Source organism: Eublepharis macularius, chromosome 5 (genome assembly GCF_028583425.1).
Source record: "Eublepharis macularius isolate TG4126 chromosome 5, MPM_Emac_v1.0, whole genome shotgun sequence".
NCBI lineage: Eukaryota > Metazoa > Chordata > Lepidosauria > Squamata > Eublepharidae > Eublepharis > Eublepharis macularius.
The window spans coordinates 54,350,477-54,378,284 of NC_072794.1; the positions used below are offsets into that span (position 1 = coordinate 54,350,477).

The 27,808-nt window shown below is 41.5% G+C and overlaps 2 protein-coding genes across 4 annotated transcripts in view; one reads left to right on the forward strand and one right to left on the reverse strand.

Annotated features, from left to right (window-relative positions):
* PALMD (palmdelphin) overlaps positions 1 to 8,715 on the forward strand; it is a 33,985-nt gene extending 25,270 nt beyond the window's left edge. Inside the window, exons 7-8 of the mRNA XM_054981288.1 lie at positions 1,135 to 2,220; positions 7,675 to 8,715. Coding sequence (XP_054837263.1) covers positions 1,135 to 2,220; positions 7,675 to 7,718 — 1,130 coding nt within the window. The 3' untranslated portion in view covers positions 7,719 to 8,715. The remainder of the gene's footprint in view (positions 1 to 1,134; positions 2,221 to 7,674) is intronic.
* A 1,827-nt stretch (positions 8,716 to 10,542) lies between these two features.
* FRRS1 (ferric chelate reductase 1) overlaps positions 10,543 to 27,808 on the reverse strand; it is a 39,547-nt gene continuing 22,281 nt past the window's right edge. For all 3 annotated transcript variants that reach the window (XM_054979182.1, XM_054979181.1, XM_054979180.1), the window contains exons 3-16: positions 27,376 to 27,512; positions 26,671 to 26,765; positions 24,972 to 25,110; positions 23,520 to 23,699; positions 22,279 to 22,380; positions 20,483 to 20,630; positions 19,317 to 19,433; positions 18,813 to 18,928; positions 18,484 to 18,570; positions 17,297 to 17,394; positions 15,941 to 15,999; positions 14,374 to 14,517; positions 12,264 to 12,325; positions 10,543 to 11,879 (exon numbers count right to left, since the gene is read on the reverse strand). In XM_054979182.1, the coding sequence (XP_054835157.1) occupies positions 11,787 to 11,879; positions 12,264 to 12,325; positions 14,374 to 14,517; positions 15,941 to 15,999; positions 17,297 to 17,394; positions 18,484 to 18,570; positions 18,813 to 18,928; positions 19,317 to 19,433; positions 20,483 to 20,630; positions 22,279 to 22,380; positions 23,520 to 23,699; positions 24,972 to 25,110; positions 26,671 to 26,765; positions 27,376 to 27,512 (1,577 nt within the window). In that variant the 3' untranslated portion in view covers positions 10,543 to 11,786. The remainder of the gene's footprint in view (positions 11,880 to 12,263; positions 12,326 to 14,373; positions 14,518 to 15,940; positions 16,000 to 17,296; positions 17,395 to 18,483; positions 18,571 to 18,812; positions 18,929 to 19,316; positions 19,434 to 20,482; positions 20,631 to 22,278; positions 22,381 to 23,519; positions 23,700 to 24,971; positions 25,111 to 26,670; positions 26,766 to 27,375; positions 27,513 to 27,808) is intronic.

Sequence of the window (27,808 nt, forward strand, 5' to 3'; positions counted from 1 at the left end):
ATCATAAGGAAAATAGAGATTTACTACATGCAACATAGTGTGATCCATGCTACTGCTAAAGTGCAGGTTGTGCCAAATTCATATGAATGGGGTGGCTGGCCATTTAACTTACAGGGAATTATCTTGGTGGACCACTTCCCTGGAGGGCCACTGGCAGCCAGAAACAAACAGAACCAAGCCCCTGTAGCTCTGCTTAGCACTACATGGGCTATGCAGCCTGGCTTACTCCAGGGCCATTTTGACTTCCCTGGTCATGCCTGCATATGATGTTGAGTAGGGTAATTGTATCTAGAGAAGAGGCAGAGAGGATCAGTGTTGAAGTTTTTTCCTTATACAGTTGCACTTTAATTTTTTTAAAGTGAAAAGCAGGATGCAAAGTGAGGGTTCAGCTTATATGCCTCCCACCACCATTTCAAATCATCTAGCTTTAGAGTTTTCAGGATGAGCTGGCAACCAGCAGGAGGTTTGAGGGTAGGGATGTGGGGTGTGCGTGGTGGCATCAATATCAGTGCATCTAGCAATTGGTAGAAACTCTACTGTAAAACCATAGAGGTTCTGGTGATTCCTAGAGCTACCCATTGCCATTTCTGAGTCATACCCAAAAGTGATGTACCAGCAGAGAAACCAGTGACATTTCTTATCTTTATTTCTTTCCCACCTTTTCTTTGAGCAGAGGCTGGCAATGAAGATAATTACTGGAAGATTGTCTGCCATAAGTAGGCACATAGTAAACCTACCCAGTTCATTATACATGAAATCATCATCAAGGATGCATTGGCTGTCCTGGAGGACTGCTGGTAGCCAGAAGCAAGCCAGATTGAGCCCCCGCAGTGTCAAAGGGCTGCTCAGCTTGGATGGAGCCAGCAGCAGTGTGTGTAGGCTTGCTTCTCTCACAGCCTCCCCCAATGCTGACAACTGAATTTCTGCCAAAGCAGTCCAGAGGTAGTACCACTCTGTCAGGTGTTGCTCAGCTCAGCTTGCTCCTGGGCCACTAATGTTACAGGCCACTACCACTGGTGACCCACAATCTACCACACGGGTGTCCTGCTGTCACATGTAATTAGCTTTTAAAAACAACACATATTTTTAGCTCTTTTGTTACCCATTTTTAAGAGACTCTGTTTCTTCCAACAGCACTGTTTGCTATGGAAATCAAAGTAGAAAAAGATATGAAGACAGGAGAAAGCACAGTTCTGTCTACAATTCCTCTTCCTTCAGAGGAATTCAAAGGTGCTGGAGTGAAAGTATATGATGATGGCAGAAAGTCAGTCTATGCAGTGTGCACCAATGGAAGCATAACAAACAACGGAGTAGATGATCTTGCACCCATTGAAGTGGAGGACCTCTTAAGGCAAGCCACTGAACAACAATCAAAGTCTCCCACCGAATATCATGAACCTGTGTATGCAAACCAGTTTTGCAGGCCAGCCACACCCCAGCACGAGAAGTTATTCCAGGGACCAAATGGTGATGATGCTAGTCAAAATAAGACTAATCGGCTTGATTATTGTAGTGAGCCCTTCTATAACAAAGCCAAAAGTCAAAATATGGAAGATGACAGTCTTTCAAAGGGCTGCCCAGAGAATTCTCATTCTCCGGTCCCTCAACAAAAAGAAAAACTTGTACAAATTAGCCCCCCAAAAAAGATGGTGTCTGAGGTGCCACAAGAAGTTATCCAAGAGGCTTTGGAACCAATTCAAAAAACAAGAGAGAATCAACATGGCATACTGTTCAGAAATTCCGCAAATAATGGTGAAAAGTCTTCTCCCGCAACACAAAAAAGTGATGAAGATTCTAGCTACACTGTGGTCCACGCCATGCCATGTTATGTGGATGATACTGAACCTGTTACAATGATTTTCATGGGTTACCAGCATGTGGAGGATGAAGAACTGAATAAAACTGTCTGTGGATACGATGGGATTATCCATGCAGAGCTTGTAGTCATTGACGATGACGAGGAAGAAGAGGACATTAAATCGGAGAAGCCTTTGTACCACTCAGTGGGCCCTTCCAGCCAGGTGTATCAACCATCCAACCAAATAGCTGCAATTCCACAAAGAAATGACAGCAAAATTGTTGGCGCCAACATGAACAAATCACCTTACAAAAATTCCATATCACTCAAGGAACAAGAAGAAAGTTTGAGCTGTTCTACTTATAGTGCTCAATTGGATGGCCAGTTACCAGGAGATGGAACCGAAGATCCATCGTTAACAGGTAAAAAACCAAGAAAGTCACGTCACTGCTGTGCTGTCATCTAACAGATCTTGTGACTTCTATCACACACTCTTCTTTGCTATTAACAATTCTTATTGCTTCCCTCTGTCCAACTAATACATAATTTCTGGTCAATTTCTCCCTTGCTTTTTATGTCCTAAATGTTTTTATTTGACTTCAAATGATGCATCATCAGCAACCATAGAATTTTAAATTATGCAAACCTACAAACTTCCATCAGAACTTCCTGCTTTTCTAGCACATTTGGAAAACACTGATTACAATATTGCATCTTTGTTTCTCTGGCATAGGAAAAACGGATTTAGGTTGCGTTTTAGAGGGAAATTGTAACTTTACTTTATATGCATCTTCTTTTCTGGTGTTTGTGCCTTTTTGTGTTCTCCTGACTTTGTACTTTATAATATGCCTTCCACTTTAATCTTGAAAGACTAAACATGCTTGCTTTGCATTGATCTTGAATTATTGTTGTCCGTGTCACCTGAAACGTCTGTTTGCAAGTGTGGATATATTCTAGCCTGTGTTGAGTGTTTTTAAATTTTATATAACAAACTAAAATCAAATCTTTTTGTCTATCTACCTTCTATCTACCCTGAATTAAAATGTCTTTCCTTTGCTTATCTCTTTTGCATGATTTTTTTCTGTTCTACTTCTCACAGCAAATGTCATGCTTTTAACATCTTTTGAGAACACTCTGGAGAACAATAGCCTTCATTCCAAACAGCTTAACGGTTTATATTTATGCTGTATCATAGTATAATCTCTGGGTGAATGCAAAATGCCTTCCTAGGCCTGATTCTGCTAGCACAAACAAACCAGAATTTATGATGGCCACAAAACTGGTTAATTGCAGGACTTGGGCATTCCTTCCTGTCTCACCTCACACAAAATAGCCTTCAGCTAACTCTAATCGGCATGTCTGACAACAACAAATTGAGTCACCTCTTTTCCCAGTGATTAAGATTCCTAACCAAGCCTTCATTCTGATTAAGAATCCCAGTTATTGGCAAAGAAACAAATCCCAGTTTCTTAAAATACCACACCAGAATGGGACTGAAGACCTCCGCCCCAAAGCAAAGGATTAATGCTTGTTCTGACCCAGCTTCAGTATTTTTTTGTGGTACCTCAGTTGAGACTTACCCATAAACAGGGCTTGTTCCTGGTTTTGGGGAACCACAGGCAGTGTGTGTTCAGGGACCTGCTACACCCACTACTGGGTTCCCTTTCCTGCCTGCCCACCTGTCACGGGCTGGGCCAACCCAAGCAGGGTGGTTCAAGTCCAAACCTTAAGGCCAAAGTCAAAGGGGAGTTCCAAGAGTAAAAGCCAAGTCAAACCAGTGGTCAGAGCACAAGATAAAGCCAGGAGTGAGTCCAGAGTCCAAGAGCGAGGTCAGGCACAGTCCAAGGTCAGTCACCGATAGTGTCAGGTCCAAAAGCAGGCACAGGCAAGGTTCACAGAACACGGAGTGGTTGCAGGCAGTAGACACGTTGCTTCCACGCCCAGCAGTTCCCCCAGACTGGCTCTTATAGCAAGGTGTGGTTTTCAGCCAGCTGCTGGGGCTCTATCCTGCCACTACTCATCGTCACTCTCCAGCAGCTGGCGTTGGCTCAAGAGGCGAGCACTGCGCCGTCTCTCCTGCAGTTCCAGTCTCTGGCGCTGCCTGCGGCGTTCCTTGGGCGTGGGTGAACCTGGGGGGGGGGGGTGGAGGCTCTTGGCTGCGCTGCACCTGTAGAAGTCCCTGGCTGAGCTTCCTCTGTAGTATTGGAGCTAGAGGGTGCTGGTGCCTCAGCTGCTGGCTGTAAGCTCTGATCAGCCAGCAGCTGTTGCTCCTGATTGCTGGCTTCTGCTGAATCAGGGCTAGGGCTGGCTACACAGGGCTCCTCTTCTCCTGAGGAGTCCTGGCTGGCTACACCAGGCTCCTTTCCTCCAGAGACCTCACTCTCAGACTGGGCCATGACACCACCCATGTGCCCCCCACCTGCCTGTGTGCTCTTCTCCTATCTTCTTGCAAGTTTATCCAAGCTGCCCACACTCCACGACATTGCTGATTTGGGGTGTATCTGGGAGTGCCATATTGCTATGCACCACTCTGGCATGCCCTTCCCTGGCAGCACTGGGCAGCATATGCAACTGGTAGTATGGCTAACAAAACATTCACAAGCAGGCAGGGGAAGGGCATGAGTGCAAGCGTCAGAGGAGATGGGTGGGGAGTTTGCAGCAATGTCCCTCCCAGAAGTTCTGGGGCCCAGCAGCTGCCCCACCTGGTGATATGCTGATGCCAGCCTGGCCCAAAACAGAGTGCTCTTGGAGAAGTGGACTGCCAAAGGCTCAATCATTTAGAGAAGTTGCGGGGTGGGGGGGACACAGAAGGCAGCTGGAATCTGTGCTGCCAGAAACATACAGGAGAGCAAAGCAGGGAGGTATTTTCTTGAGGTGAAGTGACTGGTGGTGTTTCAGTGAAAGAAAGAGGACTATGCTAGGATGGTCATTTCTTGTATGCCATGTGCCTCTGCAGAAGTTTTGATTAAAGACCTGAGACCTTTTTAAATCTGTTGCAAGGGTTCCAAATTCATGATTTAGCCCTACTGAGCAGCAGGTACAGATCAGGCCTCCTCTTTGCAGAAGAAGAAAAAGTTCTATGTAGTGAGATATGCAAACCCACCACTACCGTATTGCAACCTGTGCATCATTTGCAGATGAAGTGCTTATCTCGCTTTTCACACAATACTCAAAAAAGGTGAAAACTCTCATCTCTGGATAACTTCATACTTACAGAGATTCTCCTCCACCTCTATCCTAAACCATTAAGTGATATTATTCTGACAACTAATTAAATACAAGTAGTTGGCTTAGGGCTGTCTGAGCATTGGGGCTTAACCAGCTGAAATCCCTAAACCAGGGCCCCTTGTTCACGCTATCACCAGATATTGTGGGGGAGGGCAACATAAACATTAAGTAAAATTTAAAATAAAATATTGAGCACTGTCCAGTAATACTGAAGGAAGATGTGTCTAAGGCTAAAAGAGTACAAAATTAGAGGAGTTTTTTCCATATTTTAATTATGGACTGTAACCAAAATGCTGATTATTTGGTATTATTGATTTAGGAGCTACTTTTAATGGTCTTCATTAGTTGTAAATAACCAATCAGATTGCTGAAATAGCATTGGAGATTCAAACTACATGCTGACATTTCTTGCTGAAACGGGAGACTCAGTAGAACTTTTCTACTCCCTGACTCTTTTTCCACCACTTCCTGTGAAGCACACTAGAGGACATATAGGTATTAGAGGGGTAAAAAAAGGAGCAAGGATGTATCCTCCTACTTGGGCATCTCATTTCATCAGCTAATTTAAAAAATACCATGCACCGGGGTAGACTGGAAATTCTAGTAACCAAACCATGATGATTTGTGTCTTCCTTCTTATACTATAAAGGTAAATTCTACTACCATTGTTATCCAACTTGTTAACCACATGGAGTGCCTGAAACAACTGTTGATTCACAACAGAAATCCTCTTTGGAGGAGAGCGCTGGACTCCTGCTTCTGGGCTTTCCGGAGCATCTGGTGGGATACTGTGAGAACCTAGACTAACAGCATCATCTTTAAAATACTTCCCTGGGTTTAAGCCCCATTGAATAGACTTGAGTAGGATTCTGAGTAGACTTGTTTAGAATTGCTGCCCAATTAGTCATGCAAATGCAATATAGGCAAGTATGCTGTAATAGTTTGAGTGCTAGAGCAGGGTTCAAATCTCCACTCGCCCATGAAGTTTAGTGGGTCAACCTGGGATAAAATTTATTTACTTCATTTATACACCACCTTTGTCCCTGATGGGGGGCCAGAGCAGCTTAAATCGTTCTCCTTGTTTTCCTATTATCCTCAAAAGAATTCTTTGAGGTCAGTTAGGCTGAGAGTGTTTGACCGGCCTAAGATCACCCAGCGAGCTTCAGTGGCAAAGTAGGGATTTGAACCTGGGTCTCCCAATGCTAAGTCCTATACTCTAACCACTACACAACAGTGGAGGAGCAGGGGGATGGTGCTTACCACCCCAAGTCCTGGGAGGAAGAACAGGATAAAAATGTACTGAATAAGATTTAATTTTTGCTTTGGCATACCACTGGCATTTATCTTCAATGCCAAGGCTTAGCCCTGAAACACTGAAAGCAATTCTAAAAGAAAGTATGCTTAGGGAAATGCAGGGCACGTTTCCTTTACTGATTAATTGCAGACAATCATGGCAGATCAGAAAGCAGAGAAAGCCTTTTAAAACAGAGTTGATACTCTTTTTTTCTATTATATTGGGATATTCTTGGCTGGCAAATATCTAAGCACTGAGCATTTTAAAAGCTTGCCTGAAGTTGATTTAATAAGCAAAACCTCTTTCTGACCTCTTCTTGGAATAGAAGTACCACCTAATCATTTCATACTCTAAAACGCAACTGAAGTTCTGCGGAGGATTATGAGCAGCAGACTAGCTTTGATCGACTTCAGGGAGACTATTCAGCTTCCATTTAAGAGGTCTCCCCTCCCTGCCATTTCCCAGCCCCAACCTCTCCCTTGCATTGTTAACTGTGCTTCAGTACTTAAAAATCAGAGAATGCTAGGAAATGAGTAATTTTCCCAAACAGTCTCACAATGATCATACTAGCTCTAAAAAGGAAATAAAGCCAGGAAGACTTGACACAGTCAAGGTTAACAATGCCAACAAAGTGCTGTTTGTAAGGAGACTAGGTCTGTTTTCGTTGATCCCTTAAAAATCTCATCCTTTTTAAAACCACCAAAATCAGTACCATGGAGGACATACAAGCGTATGAAACATTCCTAAGTATTATACATAACTTTGTACTTGAGAGAAGTCTAAACACTTAAGTGGGAGGAGAGAGAAATGTCTAAGGATCCAGACTTAGCTTCCAATCCAATAATGTTACCAACGTGGAGAGGCAGAACAGGCCAGATTCCAAATGGGATCAACTTTACAGTCCAGTTCACCTGTAAAGTCACTGCTCCATTTATCTACAAATGCAGGGAATAGAGCTTTGGATTGGGGACTTCAAGTGTCTAATATTCTGTCTCCCATCCTATGAACACGTACTTGGGAGTAAGAGTTGTTAAGGTCTATGGGGCTTTCCTCCACAGATAGCATAATCCTATCTGTCTGCCCACCATCCCAGGGCTGTGCATCACTAATTTTTGATCCCCATACAAAAAAAATGTAGCACCTATTTCTTTGATATCTGTATGTTTTCTGAGTGGTACAAATTTCAATAAAATTGCTAATAAACTTTGCAGTTTTTAATGCCACTCCAAGAATGTTTGGTCTCTGGGACCTAGTCATTGGAGGTAAGTTGTTTCTCTGCAACATTAGACTTAAAAAACAGAAGTGGAACTATGGTTGTGCTATTCATTGTCCTATTTGTTGTTTCTTTCTGCAGCCCTAAGACTGAGAATGGCAAAGCTCGGGAAGAAAGTAATTTAGCATCCACAATGGCTTCTCACTAAAAATACGGAGGTGAGAAACAGAGCAGAGTAGAAGAAACCAAGAAGAATTTTCTATCCTCTTTGGACATCAAATGCTTTTGCTTGTACAAACATATATGCATAGGAGTAGTAGCACTTTATGAGAAATGAACTACCAATAAGAAATGGCAACATTTGCTCTTTGGTAATGCAGCCATGTCCATAAACAAAAATTTAAAAAACTTTATAGATTTTGTATTCCCTTTAAGAAAATTTGATAACTTAAAAAAAAATTGTCTCAGTGTTATTCCATGACAGGTCATATCGTAAGAGCCATTGTCTTCAATGGGAGGACTACAGCAAGACAGCAGAATGTTATTAAATGACAGTATATCTGTGCCAGCGACAGTATGGAGTGTTGCTCAAAGACCAAGTACACCAGAGTAGGAATATGCCAACAAGACTCGTAGGGTTTTGAGGATCACATCATTGTGGGGGCAAATTGATTCTGACACCACTATGGTCACCTTTTCACTTTCCTTTTAAGGTTGATTACATATGCTCCTTTGGCTCTTTGTTTTCTTCTATGATCCAGAAGGGTGTAAAAGTAGTTTCTTAAGTGAAGCACTTATTATCAGGCAACCCCAGACTAGGATGAGCTATATTCACACATGGACACATGAAGCTGCCTTATACTGAATCAGGCCATTGGTCCATCAAGGTCTGTATTGTCTACTCAGATTGGCAGCGATTGTCCAGGGCTTCATGTCAAGGTCTTTCACATCACCTACTACATGATCTTTTTAATCAGAGAAGCTGGGGATTAAGCTGTGGACCTTCAGCTTGCCACTGAGCCACAGCCTCTCCTCCGGCATCCTCACCACAATATGTACCATTATTAAAATATGTTCCCTTTTGATTTCCTAACTACCATACTTTCATAATTTGGCAGGGCTGTCACTTGGTGACTGGTCACCAAGGAAGGGAAGAGGGCTTCAGGTCTGCGGAAAAAAATTAAAAGCAAATTTTGCTAAACCTTGAGAACTGCTGGCCTGCTGTGTGTTCATGAACTAACAACATAAATATGCAAGGGGGAGAGAAAATTAACTAGGCTTTTTAGCTTGCAAATTGACTTCACTTGAAAAGTCGACTTCTGTTCATCTTAAGGAAGACTGGTCTTGCAAATGCAGGCTGTTGTGTTTGGAGTTGGCAACTGGCTATTTAAACTATTTTAAGTTTGAGTAAGAGCGCCACATAGTGACTCAACAACAGAAATGACATTCCCTGGGCTCAGCTGTGCACACCCAAAAGGTTTACCAGAACATATTATTAAAATCTTCCCTGGAAGTGCATAATTGACAACAAGAAGCAGCCAAAGGGAAAAATACACAGCTACTTGCAGCCTTAACAGATGCAAGCCAGTGACAGTTTTACCATAAGTTTCTGCCAATTGTATGAACCAGCCCACTATATTTCCATATACACAGAAAAGATTCCAAGCAAAACTCTCAAATGGCTCTCCCCTCTTGGCAGTGTAACAGGTCAAGAAAGGTCCCAGCTTAGGTAGTCAAGCTGATGAACACACAGAGCTGCCTTATACTGAAGCAGAGCATTGATCCATCATCAGTATTCTCTACTCTGACCAGCAACAGCTTTCAAGCAGAGGTCTTTCACATCACTTACTATTTTAACCCTTTCAGCTCAAGATGCCAAGGATTGAACTTGGGATCTTCTGCATGCAAATCAGATACTCTCCTAATAAGCCATGCCCCCGCCCCCAGCCTGCCTTCCTATCCCATGAGGGTCACAGCAGGTGAAACCTGTTCAGTGCAACTTCCTGGGTTTCTGTCCACTATGCCCACACTAGGTGATCCAGCCGCCATAGAAAACGTTGATGCTGTTGCCTTCAATAATTCCTGAAAGGCATCCTGTGAACAGTCAGTAGGTTCATGATTTGGTCAAGGGGGCCCACCAGATTGCTTTCTTCCTCAACTACCTTGCCAGAATATTTGTTAAGGAGCCTAACAAAAGGCCTAGAGGTGCGTGTTGTAATTGCCGATCCTCACTGCAAGGAGTGAGACCTTGTCAGAATCCCAAGCAGAAAATAGAAAAGGCATATGCCATCCTGCTCAGGGCTGCTTCCAAATTACCTAGAGGGTCACCCCACAATGTAGGGTTGAGGGAGGAAAGAAATCCCATCTAGACCAAGTAGATTCCTCCTCTCCTATATTCCACCATCAGATCTACTTACTTTCATACACCTTTGCTGATATCACTGGTACTCCAAGATGAGAGAATAGGAAACAGTGACAATAGTTACCTCTGGGTAATCTCCTCAATAGTTTCCTATAATAACAACAAAAACATTCGATTTATATACCGCCCTTCTGGACAACTTAATGCCCACTCACAGCAGTTTACAAAGTATGTCATTATTATCCCCACAACAAACACCCTGTGAGGTGGGTGGAGCTGAGAGAGTTCCAGAGAGCGGGGGCTAGCCCAAGGTCACCCAGCTGGCTTCAAGTGGAGGAGTGGGGAATCAAACCCAGTTCTCCAGATTAGAGTCACGCGCTCTAGCCACTACACCAAACTGGAATTAAACCATGGAAACTCATTTACTCATGCTGTTATACCAGTAATGTTTAAGATTTTATAATCTTTGCCAAAATTAACTCTTTTGGTGTCTGGGTTCAGGTAGCAGACATTCAAATATTTATCTGCTCTTCCAGCCATCTAGTTAGATAGCCAACTTCAGTAATCATTAAGCAGAAACAGCCTTTGGCCAATCACGTTTTCCAAATCATTCTATTCCTATATCAATCAAAAAGACCATGCTGTATACAAATCTTTTAATTTAGACAACTCACACTATTACGATTTTTAAAACATCTGAAGCACTGGAATCCAACACAGCCAAAGAACCCAGTGTTAATCATGATCCTGTGATTGGACTATATAAAATGAAGTGAATAGTGAAAGCAAGTCAGCCAAACAGGTGTTAGATGGATTCGGCTTACATAAATAAAATATCAGTTCTCTTTCAGAAGACAAAGAAATCTATAGTCAGTCTTTAGGTGGTAGAGATTGCAAGTTAATGAAGAGTTCTACAGGATCAATTTTCACTGTAACACGCATTATCTTTTGAAAAAACATTTAGGATGAAGACAGACTTAGCATCACAGGCACATTGGACATTTCAGAGAAGTAAGCGTGAGTTCACTTTCTGTTACTTTGAATTCCAAGTGTCTCTTCACCATCTGCTCCCTTCAGTTTACAAAAGTGTTGGGTCTCCCACTGCTAAAATGACACGATTGATATTTGACACCCATGAGGTTTCCATCTAAGTCATTCTCTCTCACTTCCTTAAAATTCACAACCAGTTGTTCCAAATGTAACAATTGCTGCAGTCCTCAACAACCAAAGTCATCTTTGTACCAAATGTCTTGAATTCCTGTATTTTCTCTTGGCGTTTCAGTAGAAGATAACCTCTTGTGAAAAGCTTTTATTTTTTAAAGTCTACCTTCATGACATAATAAGAACCTGCAAATAACTGGGGTGGGGAGCAGGGAGGTGTGTGGACCATAAGCCATACTCTGATGTTCAGATCAAAGTAAGAATGCATCCCATGTCCTTCTATGTTACCACAGAGATGGTTGCAAGTTAAAAGACACTATGAGGGCATGTGGACTTGGGAGAAAATGCAGATTACACAAAGGTTGAAATCTAAACTAGACTCCAGACAGTCTAGTTCATTGAGTAAGTGGCCCTGGAACAAAGAACACCCAGCTTTTCACAAGTGAAGATCCTCTGTCTGGAACCATCAGCTGAGGCCACAGGGTAGGAACGAAGACACAAGGCATACAGTAGCGACGGAGATTCAGGCAGAACTTTATCAGGGTTTGAAACCATATGTTTGTGAAGAATGTCTAGTTTTGCCCTTAGACCACTGTGTAGAAGACAGAACTAAATTCACATGTGAGATTTCTTAAATCCTGAACTGACATGTGAAAGTTTCATGTGCACGTCGACTTTGAGGCAGGCCTCCATGGGATAATTTTTTCACAAACTCTAGTCAGCTTTGTCATCATACTTGTCCAATTCGTGCCAGGAAGATGATGAGAAATGCTATATTACCACAAATGTAGATGATTAACACTGTCTTTTTAAATGTATGGCCCTGGAAAGAAGAGTGAGAAAAAAGGTTGAGTGCACCTGCTCGTGGGGGTGGGGGGAAAGGTACTTCAAGAAGATACAAAATACTCAGAAAAACAACAGCTAACAGTCCTTTTGGGAATGTACCACTTCATGAGGCAGAGACAAGAGGAGAGAACAGCCTATCTGAACGCTGCTTTATATTAAAATAGAAGTTCCTGCTCATGGAAAGCTAGTATTTCAAGGGGCAGAGTACCAGGCTACCCACATGCCCAATATATCCACATCCTATATCAAGAGAGGAGCCCTTTTTAAAATGGGAGATACATTCAGTCAATCCCCCCACACCCTGAAATGGTACATCCCACCCATTTTTCTGAACATAATCTGATTCACACATGAAACTTACCTCGGCCTCTGCTGAGGTAATAGACTGCAAAATTTGTATCCTATCATCTTCTAACACTTCAACTGCAACAGAATAAAATACCATTAGAAATGTACTCTAAAGAACACACAACATTGCTGCTGTATACCAGTTCAGTTTTTTTTAAATGTACCAATAGCTACAATCCAACATTGTTTAACTGATGACACCTACATTTGCATAGCATTGTGGCCAGTTTTATCCACTAATTCACAACAACCTCAAAGAGCCACCGTCACTCATTTGATTTCTGTACACAGTTCAAATTCAACACACTTCATAAACAAGCCTGTCCTCCTAGTTTCCATTTTGGGATGTACTTTACATGTCATGCCAAAAGTTAATTTACTGTAACTCTGCCTAGTAAAAAAAATGTCTTCAGCCTCTAGGCAAGAGTAGATCTCAATTGAGATTGGCCAGCAGAAAGATAAGCTTCGAGGCTTCCAAGCAGAATGTTTACTTATTCCATCTTCCAGGGCTACTTTCAGTGAGGAGAAAGATCTTTGTATATTTTTCACAGTTGTACTTTCAAAATACACACAAGGAAGAACCTGGAAAGGTTCAGGCCCCTGTCTGATTGTATTTAAGGGTCAGACATGGGGGTAGGGGTCTTTTACATCCAATATCTGGCACTCATATTGTCTATCCTGTTTTTGAGCCCTATAGTAAACTAATCAACAGGCTGATAATTGACTGCATTGTCATGGGAATGGAACTCGGAGCCAGCCAACCATCAGCTCTGCAAATGACAAGGGATGTTTTGCACGGCCTAGTGAAGCTCATTGTCAAATGGTGAACACTGGATCAACAGAAAAAGTAGAGTGCCCCGTTTGCAGAGGCTGGCTTCACAGTTCTTAGAAGGACTTAAAAAACCATACCTTTTCTCAAGTTTCTCTATTCTCACAGATTTTTGGCATATGCACAAAATTTGGAGATACACTGCAAAACAAGCAGTTCTTGGGAGAGGTATACATTAGGATTCCAAACTCAGAAATATTTAGGTTCAAACTAGACTTGCAGGTTTTTAAAGGGTTGGGCCCCAAATTCTTCAGACCCAACTCTGGTTCCCTGCAGCCACATGGCAGCTTTGGAGAATGGTTGTTAAAAAATAAAGGAGAGCCAAAACAGCCTCAGAATGCCACCATGGAGGGGGATCCTGCCTTCCCCTCCAAGCCGTTTCCCCACGCCAAAAAAGGACGAGGAGAGGGTATTTTCTCTGCTTTACTGCTCCACAGTGCACAGAACACTCCACATGGAACAGCAAAAACAGAGACTTCCCCCCCACTTGCTATTTTGGAAACAGCTTGAGGGGGGGGAAGGGCAGGAGCCCTTCCTCACCCCACCCCAGGTAGCATTCTGAGACCATTTGGGCTCTCTTTCATTTTGAAACAGCCCTTTTCCCCAGCTACTGTTGGCTGCAGAGAACCAGAGTTGGGTCTGGGGAACCTGGACCCAACTCTTTCAAAACCTGCATGTTTAGTTCGACCCTTATTTAACGCATATTCATTATTTCTATGGGAACAGATGTGTTGGTGAGCATTTGATTTGGACTGGGACGTATCAACATCTCTGTTTCAGATGCTCATTAATCCAAAATCTTGACTCTTAGTGCATACTTTTGCTTAAAGAGATTTATAAGAGGCCACTTTACATTTGCATTCCACCAGCCACTAATATGATCGCTCAGAAACACTTGTGAGCACAAATGCAACAACAACTTACTTAACAAGCTTACTTACTGCACCCACACATTGCTGGACATTGCATTGTCATTGCACCATAGCAAACAGTCACTTCCTGATTGTCTTGACCACACAATAATATCCAATTAAGAATGGTTGCAGTAGCACAGGGATAGCAGAACCGTTCACCATGTGTGCATGCTGTGCTGTCTTAGTCACACAATACATTTCTTCATTCAACACGTGTACTGAGATGGCTTGAAAGCAGCTTGGGATACTCAGATGTGAACTGCTCTCAACAGTGGATGTAATATGAAGATGTGCGTGCTTGTTAGCAACCACAAAAAACTCAAAAGACCTGTCATTTGTAACTGCATTACTCTTTGACGTAAACTAAATTTTATTTGTACCTTTGCGAATGAGACAGTAGCTATGTATCTCCAGAAGAACGTCAAGACCAACATGCCAAGCCACAAATCCAATCATGGTATGTGTGTCCCATGGATTTGGAAGATTGAGAGCTGGCAAATCCATCCCCAGGAACATTGTTACCACTGTTTAAGAACAAAGCCACAGTGTTAAGATCATTAAAGCTGAAAATGTATACTTTTATCTTCTCTTCAGATAACAGACACTAATCAGCAGTTTATAAACCACTTGGGTGCTACACCATGACATTCAATGTTTGATGCAGCATTACAGTATTTAGTTCCTTCTGCTGAAGGAAAGATTGGTGTGAGCCACAGCCCCAGAATACACAGAGGCTTCTTGCTCAGTTTTATAGAAGGGAGACGCTTCAGACCAAACCCTAGTATCCAGCAGCGATCACACTAAAAGCTCTAATGCACAGAACCACTGAACCAGAGACAAAACCTTCAGTAACTTTTTTCCCCATGGAAAAAATCTACCCGAGAATCAATGGGAAGATTTATGGACTAAAGATATAAACTTTACAGATTTTCAGTTGTTTAGAGAGAGAACTGGTACAAAATGTTCTTTAGATGGTATACTACTTCCAAAGACATCAAAAGAATTAGTAAGGACTATAGTGGAAAGTATTGGAAATGTCAATGTATGGATGCAACGTTTCATCACATGTGGTGGACATGTAGGAAAGCACGAAGATATTGGATAAAGATACAAGAAGATATGCAGAAGATTCTCAAGCTCAGGTTTGAGATAACCCCGAAAAATATGCTACTAAACATTTTACCAAATAATGTTACAAAAGAACAGGGAGATTTTTTTCTGGTACATGATGACAGCTGCAAGAGTACTATATGCAGCAAAATGGAAAACATGCCCTGACATGCCAGAGGGGATAGACAAGATATACAAATATGCATCAATGGTTAAATTAGCTTCCTATAGAGGAATAGACCAATAGTGGAATTCTGGAAAGAATGGAAAGATTTGATTACTTAGGTTAAAACTAAGATAAATCAAGTTAATTATGTTACAAAGATAAAACACAGGAGAAATGACTGATTAAAAATTATTAACTGCAAAGTTTGGGTATAAGCAACTAAGGAGAGAGGATGAGAGCTATTATACAATTTCAAAAAGAGTCCAGTAGCACCTTTAAGACTAACCAATTTTATTTTAGCATAAGCTTTCGAGAATCAAGTTCTCTTCGTCAGATGCCTGATACAGAGACTGGTCAAACACAGAAGAGCAGAGGGAAGAGGCAATTAGGGGGGCCTCTTCCCTCTGCTCTTCTGTGTTTGACCAGTCTCTGTATCAGGCATCTGACGAAGAAAACTTGATTCTCGAAAGCTTATGCTAAAATAAAATTGGTTAGTCTTAAAGGTGCTACTGGACTCTTTTTGATTTTGCTACCACAGACTAACACGGCTAACTTCTCTGCATTATACAATTTAGTTGTGCTGTTATATATTCTGAATATATCTTTCTATTGTTCCTGATCATCTGTTACAATTGCAGCCATTTTAGATATGGTTAGAAAGGATTACTTACCTGCTAGAATTCTAGCAGTTGTACCAGTGCTCCAGTGTAGCCAGTTAAAAATTTGCCTTCTGTTTCCAAAGAATAGGGGGAGAAATGTCAGTGCATAATTTTAGACAGTGGCATGATTTTAAAAGGTGGGGAGGGGACGATGTATCTTTATTAGGGTAGCCAACTCTGTGTGGGAAAACTCCTGAGATTTACGAGTGGCGCCTGGGGAACACAGAGTGCAATGCTATACAGTCCACCCTCCAAAGCAGCCATTTTCTGCAGGGGGACGGATCTCTGTGGTCTGGAGATCAATTGTAATTCCAGGAGATCTCCAGGCGCCACCCAGAGGCTGACAACTCTAGCTGCTCTATTTTGTTGTAAATTTGAGGGTTCCACTGGAAGAAATTAGGTACTATTTAGGATAGGGCAACAACCTTGCTTGAATTCTTATTGTTTGCATTACATTGTCTGGTCCCCTTTTCAGTGACTTAATTGGTCACTTTAAACAGGCCTCAAGTATGTGTATGAGGATATCCCAAGCCTTTCCAATGTTTAGAATAGAAAAGGATATGCAATCAATAGAGGAACGACCCACAACCAGGGATATAGGAATTTTCTACTTACTAATGGGAAACTATTTATTCAACAGGTCAAGTTTTTAAAATCTTTTTAGAATTGCTTAAATAGTGCATACAAAAAGTGACTAGTGCATATATTAAATAATTACAATAAATAATCCAAAAATCCATTTTAAAAGTCTAGTTCCATCAATACTGTGCAATTATACACCCATATACAGAAATAGCAAAGGAGGTAGTGAAATGGGAGGCAAGATATTCTACAAAAATCCATTGGCTAAAAAATAAGCAGAATCACAGAGCAGGGCAGAGTATGCATTTTCCCTCACTCTCAAAGCCAAATTACAAGCAACAACAGCTACAGGTTCATCACATGGCTGTCACTACCATTTTAAAAGCATTTGTTGTTCTTTTAAAATTGCTGTGAAGCCTGATCCAGAGAGCAAGTGCAAGGTGACCCCAGGAGCTCTTCTCCCTCCTGCTATGTTTTTTCAGATGCTGAAACAGCCCCCTATTGATGTTTTGGCACCCGAAACGTAGCAGGGAGAGAAACAAGAGCTCCTGGGGCCACTGTGTGGCATGAACTCCCCCGACTGGGGCTTCATGGCAATTTCAAGGGAATTATAAATGCTTCTAAAATGGTGTTGACAGCCACGGGATGGACCTCGGTACGTTGTCACCGGTAGTTTGGCTCTCATACAATTGCTGCTCTTTAAACGCTCTAAAGAAGCCAGTCACCCTCTTCACAGGCTTGTTAGGAAACACATTTCAGGCACTTTCTTACACAAAATCTGAATACCTCGGTGCTTGGGGAGGTGGTCTGAATGCTGCCATAACAGGCTGGATGAATGCCAAAGCCATCACTGTACAACCAAGGTATGGATGAAAGCCTGCTTGCTGTACAAAAAGACCATTTCTGTTATCACAACCCTTAAACAAAGCAACTTTTTTTCTTTCATAAGTATCACAACTGGCCATTGTAAGAGCTATTTTGATATGCTCTGCCTTCCAAGTGCTTAGCTTAATAGGAATGCCCAATGATAGTTTCCCAAAAGCCTCCTTTAGGTCAGTATTTTATATTTTAGAAAAACAAGACTGTCTTTAGAATAATCAAGAAAGAAGGATTTAGGTAACACTGAGGGCAGATTACCAAATGCTGGCAGTGTCTTGAATGCACTGCCCGAACCAGTGAAAACTGCTTCCACCCCCACCCACTCTATGCTCATTGGTCTAGATGGTAAAACACAGATCTGCCTAATTGTTCAGAGAACCAGAATTCTTTATCATGCAGAGTATTTTCGCTTCCCCTGACAGTAGCAAGATCCTCTCTAGCCCAGCTCTCCTTTTATTGCTCAGCTGTGGTTGGCTGAACATCAACAACGTATTCCTGTGCTATGGAGTCAAACAGTTCCCAGTAATGGAAAAATATTCAGTAGCAAGCATTTTGTTCTTACTTTCAGACCACAGCCTTGAAGCTCACTTACTTGGAAGTTAGCTCCACTGAAGTAATTGCACCTTCCTTCAAAGTTAACCGAGCCTAATAAAATCAAGCTGACATTTACAACTGAGGAAGTTCCAACTGACTGGATAGGTTTTCAGACATCACCCTCATTCTAAGACATGCTGCTATGTAAGCATTAACACAACTGGACAATTTATTTGACCTGCCATCTGGCTGGGGTGAGTATACCACATGCAGAGTAGTTGTGCTGAGGGTAGTGAGTGGCATACCCCCACCTAGGCCAGGCACCCAGAGTCTTTCAAGATGGAACAGGGCTCTCCACTTGGCAATCTCACATCCAAAATCAGAATGCCATGCATAGTATCATACAATACAGTGACATAAAGACAAAGAATAGCAGACTCCATGCCAGAGCACTGGGCAATTAACAAAACCATTCAGGTGTGGTTGTCACCACTTGCTTGTTAAATCCAACAATCTTGTTTCAGCCCAAACACAGATCTAACTTCACAAACGTTACTTACCCAACTCCAACCTCCACGGTATACAAAAGGAAGAACAAAAGCTACACTTGTGAGTAACACTGTTATCATCATTAGCATACGATGGACCTATTGTTAAAAGATATTTTAAAAAATGAGAATTACATGAAAGTAATTTCGCAACTTCTACTAAAGTTCTAGTATGAGCACTATATGGTAGAATTTTTTTATTGAAGAGGAAGAGCTTATGTTCCATTTTTAATTATTATGAGCAGCATTTTAAGCACTTATGTAAAGTTGGGTCCATTCGTACATAAGTTGGGAGTGGTCCATTAGTACATAAAGACCATATTTTGTCTTTTCTTCCTCACCTGAAACCAGATCTCTTCTCCAAACAACAATGAATGAGGCCAAACTGGCTTGAAGAAGCGGGCAAAAATGACACCGATGCTAACTGTGCTCATCCATGCAACAAACATCAGTGCACCTAAAAGGAGAGAAAATGACACATGCAAAAGCTTTAATGGTACAGCTCTGGCCCCTTGCCGCTGAATGCCTATATTGAAAAAAGAAGCATAAATATAAGAAAAGGGGAAACACAAGATCTGGAGAATCCTACAGCATTTGAAAGGGAGAGGATTATTAGAAGCTTTCCTCAAGCACTTTCCAGTTTTTCTAGTAATTCAGGAATTAAAACCTTTCCCCTGAGGAAACGGCATACAGAACAGATGTACCAAAAAAAGGAAATTTCACGTTGAGGTCTCTGCGGCCATCTCCCTACTACAGAATAAGGTATTGCCAGATAGGCTGCAAATCATTGAACAGTAGGAGCCAAATCTAATCTATGACATGCAAATCAAGAGTGGTTAACTTACCATGTGCCTTGATGAGGAATGGAGAGCGGGATCCTCCAATATCTTTTGGGGGGCCTGTAACGCTGTATTTTCTATTGGTCATCAGAGGCTGTCTGTGGTGTTTATGGATGGTACCGCCTATTAAAAAAATACATAGCACAGGTATTACAGCACTGGCAAATAAGGAGTAGGAAGACTCACCTTGCATTACTGCGCATGAACTACATGTCTATGGCAGAGTGGCTATGAGCATCTCTACAGCAATATTTCAGTCAAAGAAGCAGGAAGAACCCCTCGTTCATAGCTTTCATGCCCTGGAAATCTAGTTGGTCCTTAAGGTGCTGCTGGACCCAAATCTTGCTACTACAGACCAAAACAGCTACCCACGTGAAATTATATATATTTTTATTGATGCTTCAAAAGACACGTTATCAGCCTTTTGTAAAGGGAAAGACATCAAACATTCTCTTATCTTTCATTTCTGCTGGCAACTAATGTCCTGCACTCAGAAACAAAGACATCAGCCTTTAAAAAAGCAGGAGCAGGAGAAAGCTGCCTAAGGAAATTGGCTCCTTAAAAAAACCTGTAGTTTTAGATATTGGAGGTAAGAAATGGAATAGTGTTGGTAAGATCTGTGTTCATATGCAGAAAGCTATATAGAATATTGTTAGGTTGTTGATTGTTAGGAAGAAGGGGAGAAAACTATCAAGGATTATTTTATTGCCATGAAAGTCCTGAGTTACAATCCATTAATAATAAGGATGTTAAGAGGAAAAAAGAGTTTTGCTTTTTCCTACCCAAGTAACAAATTATTAGCAATTCACTTTCTCAGTTCCAGTTATTATTTGCTGATCCCAGAAGAGACACATTCATTTAAAGAACACTGCAATTAGTTGAAAATATTACAAGGATTGCTTTGCTAGAAAACAACCAGAGGCCATCTAGCCCTGCAATCTGTTTCCGGCATTGCCAACCAGATTCTTCTTACAAACTCACAGGAAGGGTGTGAAGCCCACAGCCAGCTCCAGCATGTAGCTTTCACATACATGTAGATTTGCATGTTACACTAAAAAGCTCAACATTATTACATTTTAAATGAAAAGGAAGTCATTGAGAACCTACAACGTACATGGATGTTTTATTAAGGATAAATGTTTGGCTAGACATTTGCTCAATTCCAAATGTACCTTCACTAACTTCACCATCTGCCAGAAATATGTAGTAGTCTGCATCCAGATTAAACCTTCCTTGAAAAGCGGAAAGACGGGTTTTCCTTCGGAAAGAACACTGAATAAGACCATCTGCCAGCCTCCATGACATTTCTTCAAGAGCACCCTGAGAAATAGTGGAGATTTAGCTTAATGTGACTCCTCAATTTTAAAGAACTTAAATGGGAGCTATGGATCAGTGGTGGCATATCTGCTTTGCATGCAGAAGTTCCCAGGTTCAGCCCCTAACATCTCCAGGTTCAGCCCCTAACATATGATCTGACTCTGTATGTTTCATATGCTCGAGAATATACCTGGATAAAAATAATGTTTATGCCACTAAAGCCCCATACTCCCATCTCCTATCTGGGTGAGTCAAAGATATCGGGAGAAAACATTAGTATCCCCTAGCCAAGTATGGCTTGCTTAGCTAGCTTTTAAAGATGAACTGTAGCATGCTTGAGTCAATATTAATTGCTACAAAAGAAATAGTTGCATAACACAGGGATAGGTTTTAAGATCTAGCAAAAGGTAGAAGCACAACCAGAATTCTTCCCCATGAGAGAGACTCATGGTGTAAAGATGCCACATTTTAAAAAATGTTTTTATTTATTTATCTTATTTATGTCATTTATATTCCACCTTTCTCACTGAGACTCAAAGTGGATTACAGTGTGAGATTAGTACAATCAGTATGAATGACATTTCCATACAGTATCAAGGACATTTCCATAAACAATGTCATAGGGTAAATAAATACAAGTTTAGAAAGACATAGTATTAGCAAGAATCCAATTCGGAGTTGAAGAAATGCTGAAACAGAACATAATCAGTTCTAGGACTGACATTAGACAACATGAAGCACAGATAGAATATAGGAGTACATATTTAAAGCAACAGATAATATATAAGGCAACATAGTGGTGAAGTCTATGGTCCCTAACTCATTAGTGAAGCATCTGAGGCCGCCCCCCCCATCCCTACAATACAGCCCTCCTGAGTAAAAAGCCTTTTTGAATAATTTGGTTTTGCATCGTTTGTGGAAAGCCAGGAGAGTGGAGGCTCTCCTGACCTTAGGCAGACTGTTCCACAGGATAGGGGCCACCACAGAGAAAGCCCAGTTGCTACACTACTGAAACAACTGAAAGAAAGACATAAAGACAGAATGAAGGTCCACAGTAACATTCTTAGCACATACATGCCAAATCCAAATCACGCGCAGGAGCTAAATATGTATCTTAAAAATACATCAGATTTACACAGACAGAAGCTGGAGAATAGAGAGGCCTTCCTACCACTGTACATAGGTTTTATAAACACATATTGGCCTCCCATTATGAAAAATTAGTTATTAAAATACAGTTTAGTCAAATATAAAACATAGTATGAACAGGGCAAAATAAGTGCCAGAAGTACCAAGAGCCTCTGTAGCAACAGAGCTGATTGCTGATATCCATATATGAAAATATGAAGCTGCCTTCCACCAAGGTGGCCCATTGGCCCATCTAGTTGTGTCTATTCTTTCCTAAGAGCTAACATCTGGGCACCTTTAACTGATGATGCCAGGAACCAGATCTAGAACATCTTGCATGTAAACTATGCCCCCTACAACTGAAACTGTGGCCACTCCCCTAAGGAAATTAGGGTTCCTCTTAGAGCAACTAGGAAAGAGGTCAGCAAAATAGGATGGAACACATCATGGTCTAGAACCCTCATGCAGTTCTCAGGACAGGCAGCATGTCCATTTTCTAAATAAATAAATGGAATTATAATACCTCAGAGTCAAAAGCTGGATAACTGCGCCCAGTCAGAGAGGCTGTATTTATGCCAACATGATGGTCATCACTAATGCAGAAGTATGCATCATCACCACCACCCTGTAAAGAATGTTATGAGGTTGTTAAATTATGTTTGCAAGATATTCTGCCTTTCATTTTCTGTGTAGGGCCCTGCATAACTAAGGCAAAAGAGGTTGTGAAAATTTACCATTTAACAAAACACACACTGAAGTCCTTCCATGGTAACTCTTGGACTACTATACATACATTAATATAAATTCACAAAGGGGCTGTAGTCTCTGGTAGTAACAGACTAAATGAATGCATTTAGTTTAGGAGCACTCTAGAAGTTTAACACAAGATTTGAACCAGCACCTCAGTCTGCCAATCCATGCGTAGCATTTTGAGACTAAACTTATTTACTAGTCTTAGAGCTGCATCAGACATTATACACTTAAGAATTTATATTTTCCACTGAAAATTCACACAGACTAGGCCTTCAACTAACAATAACACCAGGGCTCATTTGGAGGCAGAACGCGCCGGAACTGCGTTCCGATAGATCTGAAAAGAGGTCACGTGGGTTTTGGCCCCGCCCACGCGATTCCTTTTCCTCCTGGCTGTCCTTGTCTTTAGCAGCAGGCAGTGGCGCTGCAGCAGCAGCAGCACCACCTCCTGGTTTCCCTGGTAGGAACCGAGGCAGGCACGGGGGCATGGGCATGGGCCGTCCTTGAGGCCTGTAAGTGGTGAGGGCTCTCCAAAGGAACATAAGCTGCTTTGAATTCATTCTGCTCTGCTGCTTTATTTTCATTTGTGACTCATGAGAGAGTGGGGGGGGGGAGAGAGAGAGAGAGAGAGAGTGAGTGAGTGCAAGCCAGGTGGGGCTGGACTCCAAAGGAGGGTAAGCTGCTTTGAATTCATTCTGCTGCTTTATTTTCATTTGTGACTTGTGAGAGTGATTGAGTGAGTGCATGCATGCGTGTGTGCAAGCAGGGCTGGCTCTCCAGAGGAGGGTAAGCTGCTTTCAGTTCATTCTGCTTTACGGAAATACCTTGAGATTTTTGGGGAAAGGGGCCTGAGGGGTGGATGGTACCTTCTAACCCACTTCCGGTGATGTCAGGGGTGTGTGGCATATGCTAATGAGATAAAGTCTACACCTCTCAGTTCTTGAAATTGGATCTAGAAGGCTAAGGTAAGGTAAGAAATGCTTCAGCATCAGCCTAAGAAAAGGTACTAACCATCCACTGGTCATGAGACAGCGCGAATGCAATATAGCCTTCACTTGGACCACTCATTTCAACTAGCATCATGCTATGGTCTTGCTTGAAGGCCAGAAAGAAGCAATCTTTGGCTTTAGGATCACAATCTGAAGGGTTTCTCAGACAGAACTTGGTATTGCCGCAGTCTGAAGCATTGAACTAGGGAGACAGGAAGCCATGTTACAGTACCATTGAAAAGGCCACTGTCTGAGAACACTACTCTTTCTTAGTGTCAGCTTGTGCAGTCGAGAGGTTTAATAGAAATGTATTTCCCACAGCCATGAGCTGCTACCTAGCAATTACAGCTCATTTTTCTGGTGGTTATTAAGCTGCTAGCTTCAAATCCCCAACCTCATTTTAACCAGATTCTTGACATCATAACATTACAGGTCTATAATTTTAGATACACACTACAATCCCATTCTTGTTCTAGTCAGACACTTAGTCTAATTGTTCGAAATGGTACGTTAACAAGAGCATAATTAAAGGCTCTCTGAACTATCCCAAAAGAGTCTACAAAATTACACAAACCCAATAAAAGCTAAAATGATTAAAGAGGAGGCCCTTATGGATTTGACAAATGGGTGGAGGACAGAATTAGATCATCATTTTTGCAGAAAGATAAAACATATCAAAGCCAAAACTAATAATCATTTTTGGGAGAGGGAAATCAACATTTCTCCCCATATTTGAGGCAATAGCATTCACTTAAGTTTTTGAAACTGCAATGGGATCACTCTCTGCACAAAAGCCAGCAGGGCTCAACAGACCTTAAGATCTAAGTTTGCAGCCACTAGCCAAAGGAAACCAAAAGACTGAAAAAGAAAGTATTTCCATACCACTGATGCTATATTTTGACTTGAACACCAGTCCCAATTTGTAGCTGCAAATCCTGAACTACCTTCATTATATGACCTCCTCTCCCCTGCCCACCCCCAACACATACATACTGTTGACAGCAGGAAAAAACTTTAACCTGGACCAAGTTCCAGCCTTGGTAACATGTGTAGTGGTTAGTGTGCCAGACTATGGGGAGTTGTGGGTTTAAATCTCCATTCTGCCATAAACCTTGGGCCAATCACTCTCTCCCAACTTAACCTACTCACAGAGTTATAAGGATAAAATTGATAAGAAAAGAAACATGCATGCTCTCCTGAGGTTCTTGGTGGAAAGGAGAGAAGAAAAATTATTCCCAGCATGGAAAAACTGGCTTTTAGCATGCCACCACAACCAGAGGGGACACAAACATTAGAAATAAGAGCCAATCCACCTGCACTTACGGATACTCCAGCGAAAACTGACAATTGTCCAGTATCACTTGGTGTTACATGAATTCATACAAATTCTCTACATATTGTAGTCTTACCATCTGGTAGAGAATTACAAATTCCACACTGGGATCAAGACAACACAGCTGTCATTGTTACTTACTGGTTCAGTTAAATGGGAAATTGGTGGAGATGATGGAATAGACTCGGTCGTCGTTATCCAAACTGGTGTAGTAGGCTGGGAAATTATAGGACTAGGAATTTTTACCCAGAAAGTTCTAAGTTTTTCTACAACTGTGGCACTAAAGACAAAACACATTTATTATCTGAACTCAAACTGTAAACTAACGTTACTCATACATCACTCTTTCTCCAGAACCCCAAAGATTTATTTAAAACATTTCTATACCACCTTTTCACCCAAACAAGGTTCCTACATAGCAAACATCAAAACATAAAAACAGCATTTTAAAATAAAGTATTTATAACATAATTTAACAACATATAAATACACAAACATGCATAACAACGAAAATGGGGAGGATGGCCCATAACAGTTAGTGGGGGTATGCCAAACAAAACAAAAAAGGACTCTTCACATGTTACATATTGGAGAGTTATCTCAGTCTGTTACTTATTGCAGGCTCCTGCATACCCCATTTACAAGCTTGACAAGGCTGAACAAATATGTCCCCCTCACTGTGAAGAACACAACATCTGTGCCAAGTGTTGCCATGCTTATTTGGATGCAGGGATCTTCCTGGCCTGTACTTAGAAAGAATGGAGGCTTTCATTTGTAATGATAGGAGATTCAATGAGTTCAGCTGGACATGTTCAGATATTTCTCACCTGGGGTAGGAAAGGGTGCTTGAGCATCCATAATTTAGTGGGTTGAGACTTCTGTCTGAATAATATCTGAACAAGCCCTCTGTATACAACCTAATTTGTTGTGTTCATTGTTCATCCAGTTTGCCAAGACAACAGAATTAGGCCATTTCCACACACGTTGAATAATGCACTTTCAATGCACTTTCACAATCCTTTTGAAGTGGATTTTTTGTTCCACACATGGAAAATCAGTTTCAAATGTTCACTAAAGAGTATTGAAAGTGGATTATCCAACGTGTGTGGAAGCAGCCGTTGTCTCTTCACACACAGGATTCCCCACAAAACAACTGCAGAAATTAACTTGTATTTTGGGGAGGTGAAAGTGTTGCATGTTATCCACCTTGAACATCCACAAAAGGAGGGCTTTTTTTCTGAGAAAAGAGGTGGTGGAACTCAGGACTGCACAATGATGTTACTTTGCGTCAGCTGCAACAAGTGGGGAGTTTTTTAAAGTTTAAATTGCCCTTGGCGAAAATGGTCACATGGCTGCTGGCTCCGCCCCCTGATCTCCAGACAGAGGCGAGTTTAGATTGCCACTGGCACGGAGGGCAATCTAAACTCCCCTCTGTCTGGAGATCAGGGGGCAGGGCCACCGGCCATGTGACCATTTTCAAGAGGTGCTGGAACTCCGTTCCACCACGTTCCAGCTGAAAAAAAGCCCTGCACAGAAGTACAAGAATAGTCCCAAGGACTGAAACAAGTATGATGAAAACTGAAAGAATGGAGGAATGAATATGTAATAGAAGCCAGGTAGAAGTTTTAAGTACAACAATAATTTTATAAGCTTTAAATTCATTATTTTACTTAAGGAGAGAGTGATCAGAACTATGAAACACCACATTCAGAACAGAACTAAGTTTGAGGTTCTGCAAAAGTATTTTAAATTCTGTTCCAGCACTTTGAAAAAGAAAATCTCAGTAACAAAAACACTCAAGAGAATCCAATTAATAGTTCAGGTGATTGAATATACTTACAGAAACTGTACTGTTTCCGGTGCATCTTTAGGAGCAATCCAATAGACATCTATATGGGTTTTCTTAGATTTACTTGTATGACTGACAGCTGAATTCTGGAACACAAAAGTTCAGTATTCTACACCAGAATTGCACCTGCTCAAAACAGTCTGTGAAGTCAGAGTACTTGGCTTGTCATTTGCTTATTGACATCACCACTCTCAGAAAACACTTCCCATAAAGTAACACTAATTACCTTCAGTGCTATGCTGAGCTAGACAGTCAGTGACTTGCCCAAGATCATCAAACAAGCATCATAGCTGAGCAAAATATGTACCTGATTTTTCCAGTCCCTTGTTTGGGGGACCATTTTTGGAGAGCTACTGATTCTACTCAAGTAAGCATGCTTTATGTGGAAGATTTATGGTTCTTTTGTGTACCACTTTGTAAAAAAAAATAGCACATTGTGCTGTCATGGCCATCTAGGAAAACAGTGCAAGAGAGAAGATTTTAAAATAAACTCTCCCTGAATATTGTGATACTAACCCATTAATCCAAACTGGAAGCTTGAGTTTTTACAGAATTATACGAACTACTCCTTCCAGCAGGACAAGTGCATGCACAAATAGGTAGGGAAATGCCAGTTAGTTAGTCTTGTGCTGCTCAAACATTATTCAGCAGACAAACATGGTTCCTAAATATACGTGAAAACGCAGGATTCTTTACCTTCACATGCCCACATGTGAGGAGCTGAGATTTCCTTTTGTCAGCTAGTACAAAAGAGCCGATGGCAGGACCCCTTAAGTTCTTGGCACTACGGGCTTGTAGAAAGAAACCTTCAAACGCAGGCCCTGACAAGGTCACTACAACCAGGACAGAAATGGGGGGGGGGGGGGGGAGATCGATACTCATCTTCAGTTACATTGGCAGAAAAAAAGCAAGTTATATGAAAACATTTTAATTTGCATATAGACCTCTATAGACCGAGAAGCCACAAATGGCTACTTTAAATTGATAATTGATGTGAAAGACAGCTCAGGAAATGCACTATGTTGTGATGCCAGTACAAGGGCTGTCTTCTATTGGGGGGCAGGATAATACCAGGGGTGGGACAGGGAGGCACTGTTTTCCACTAGGAGGAGGATTATACCAAGATAAT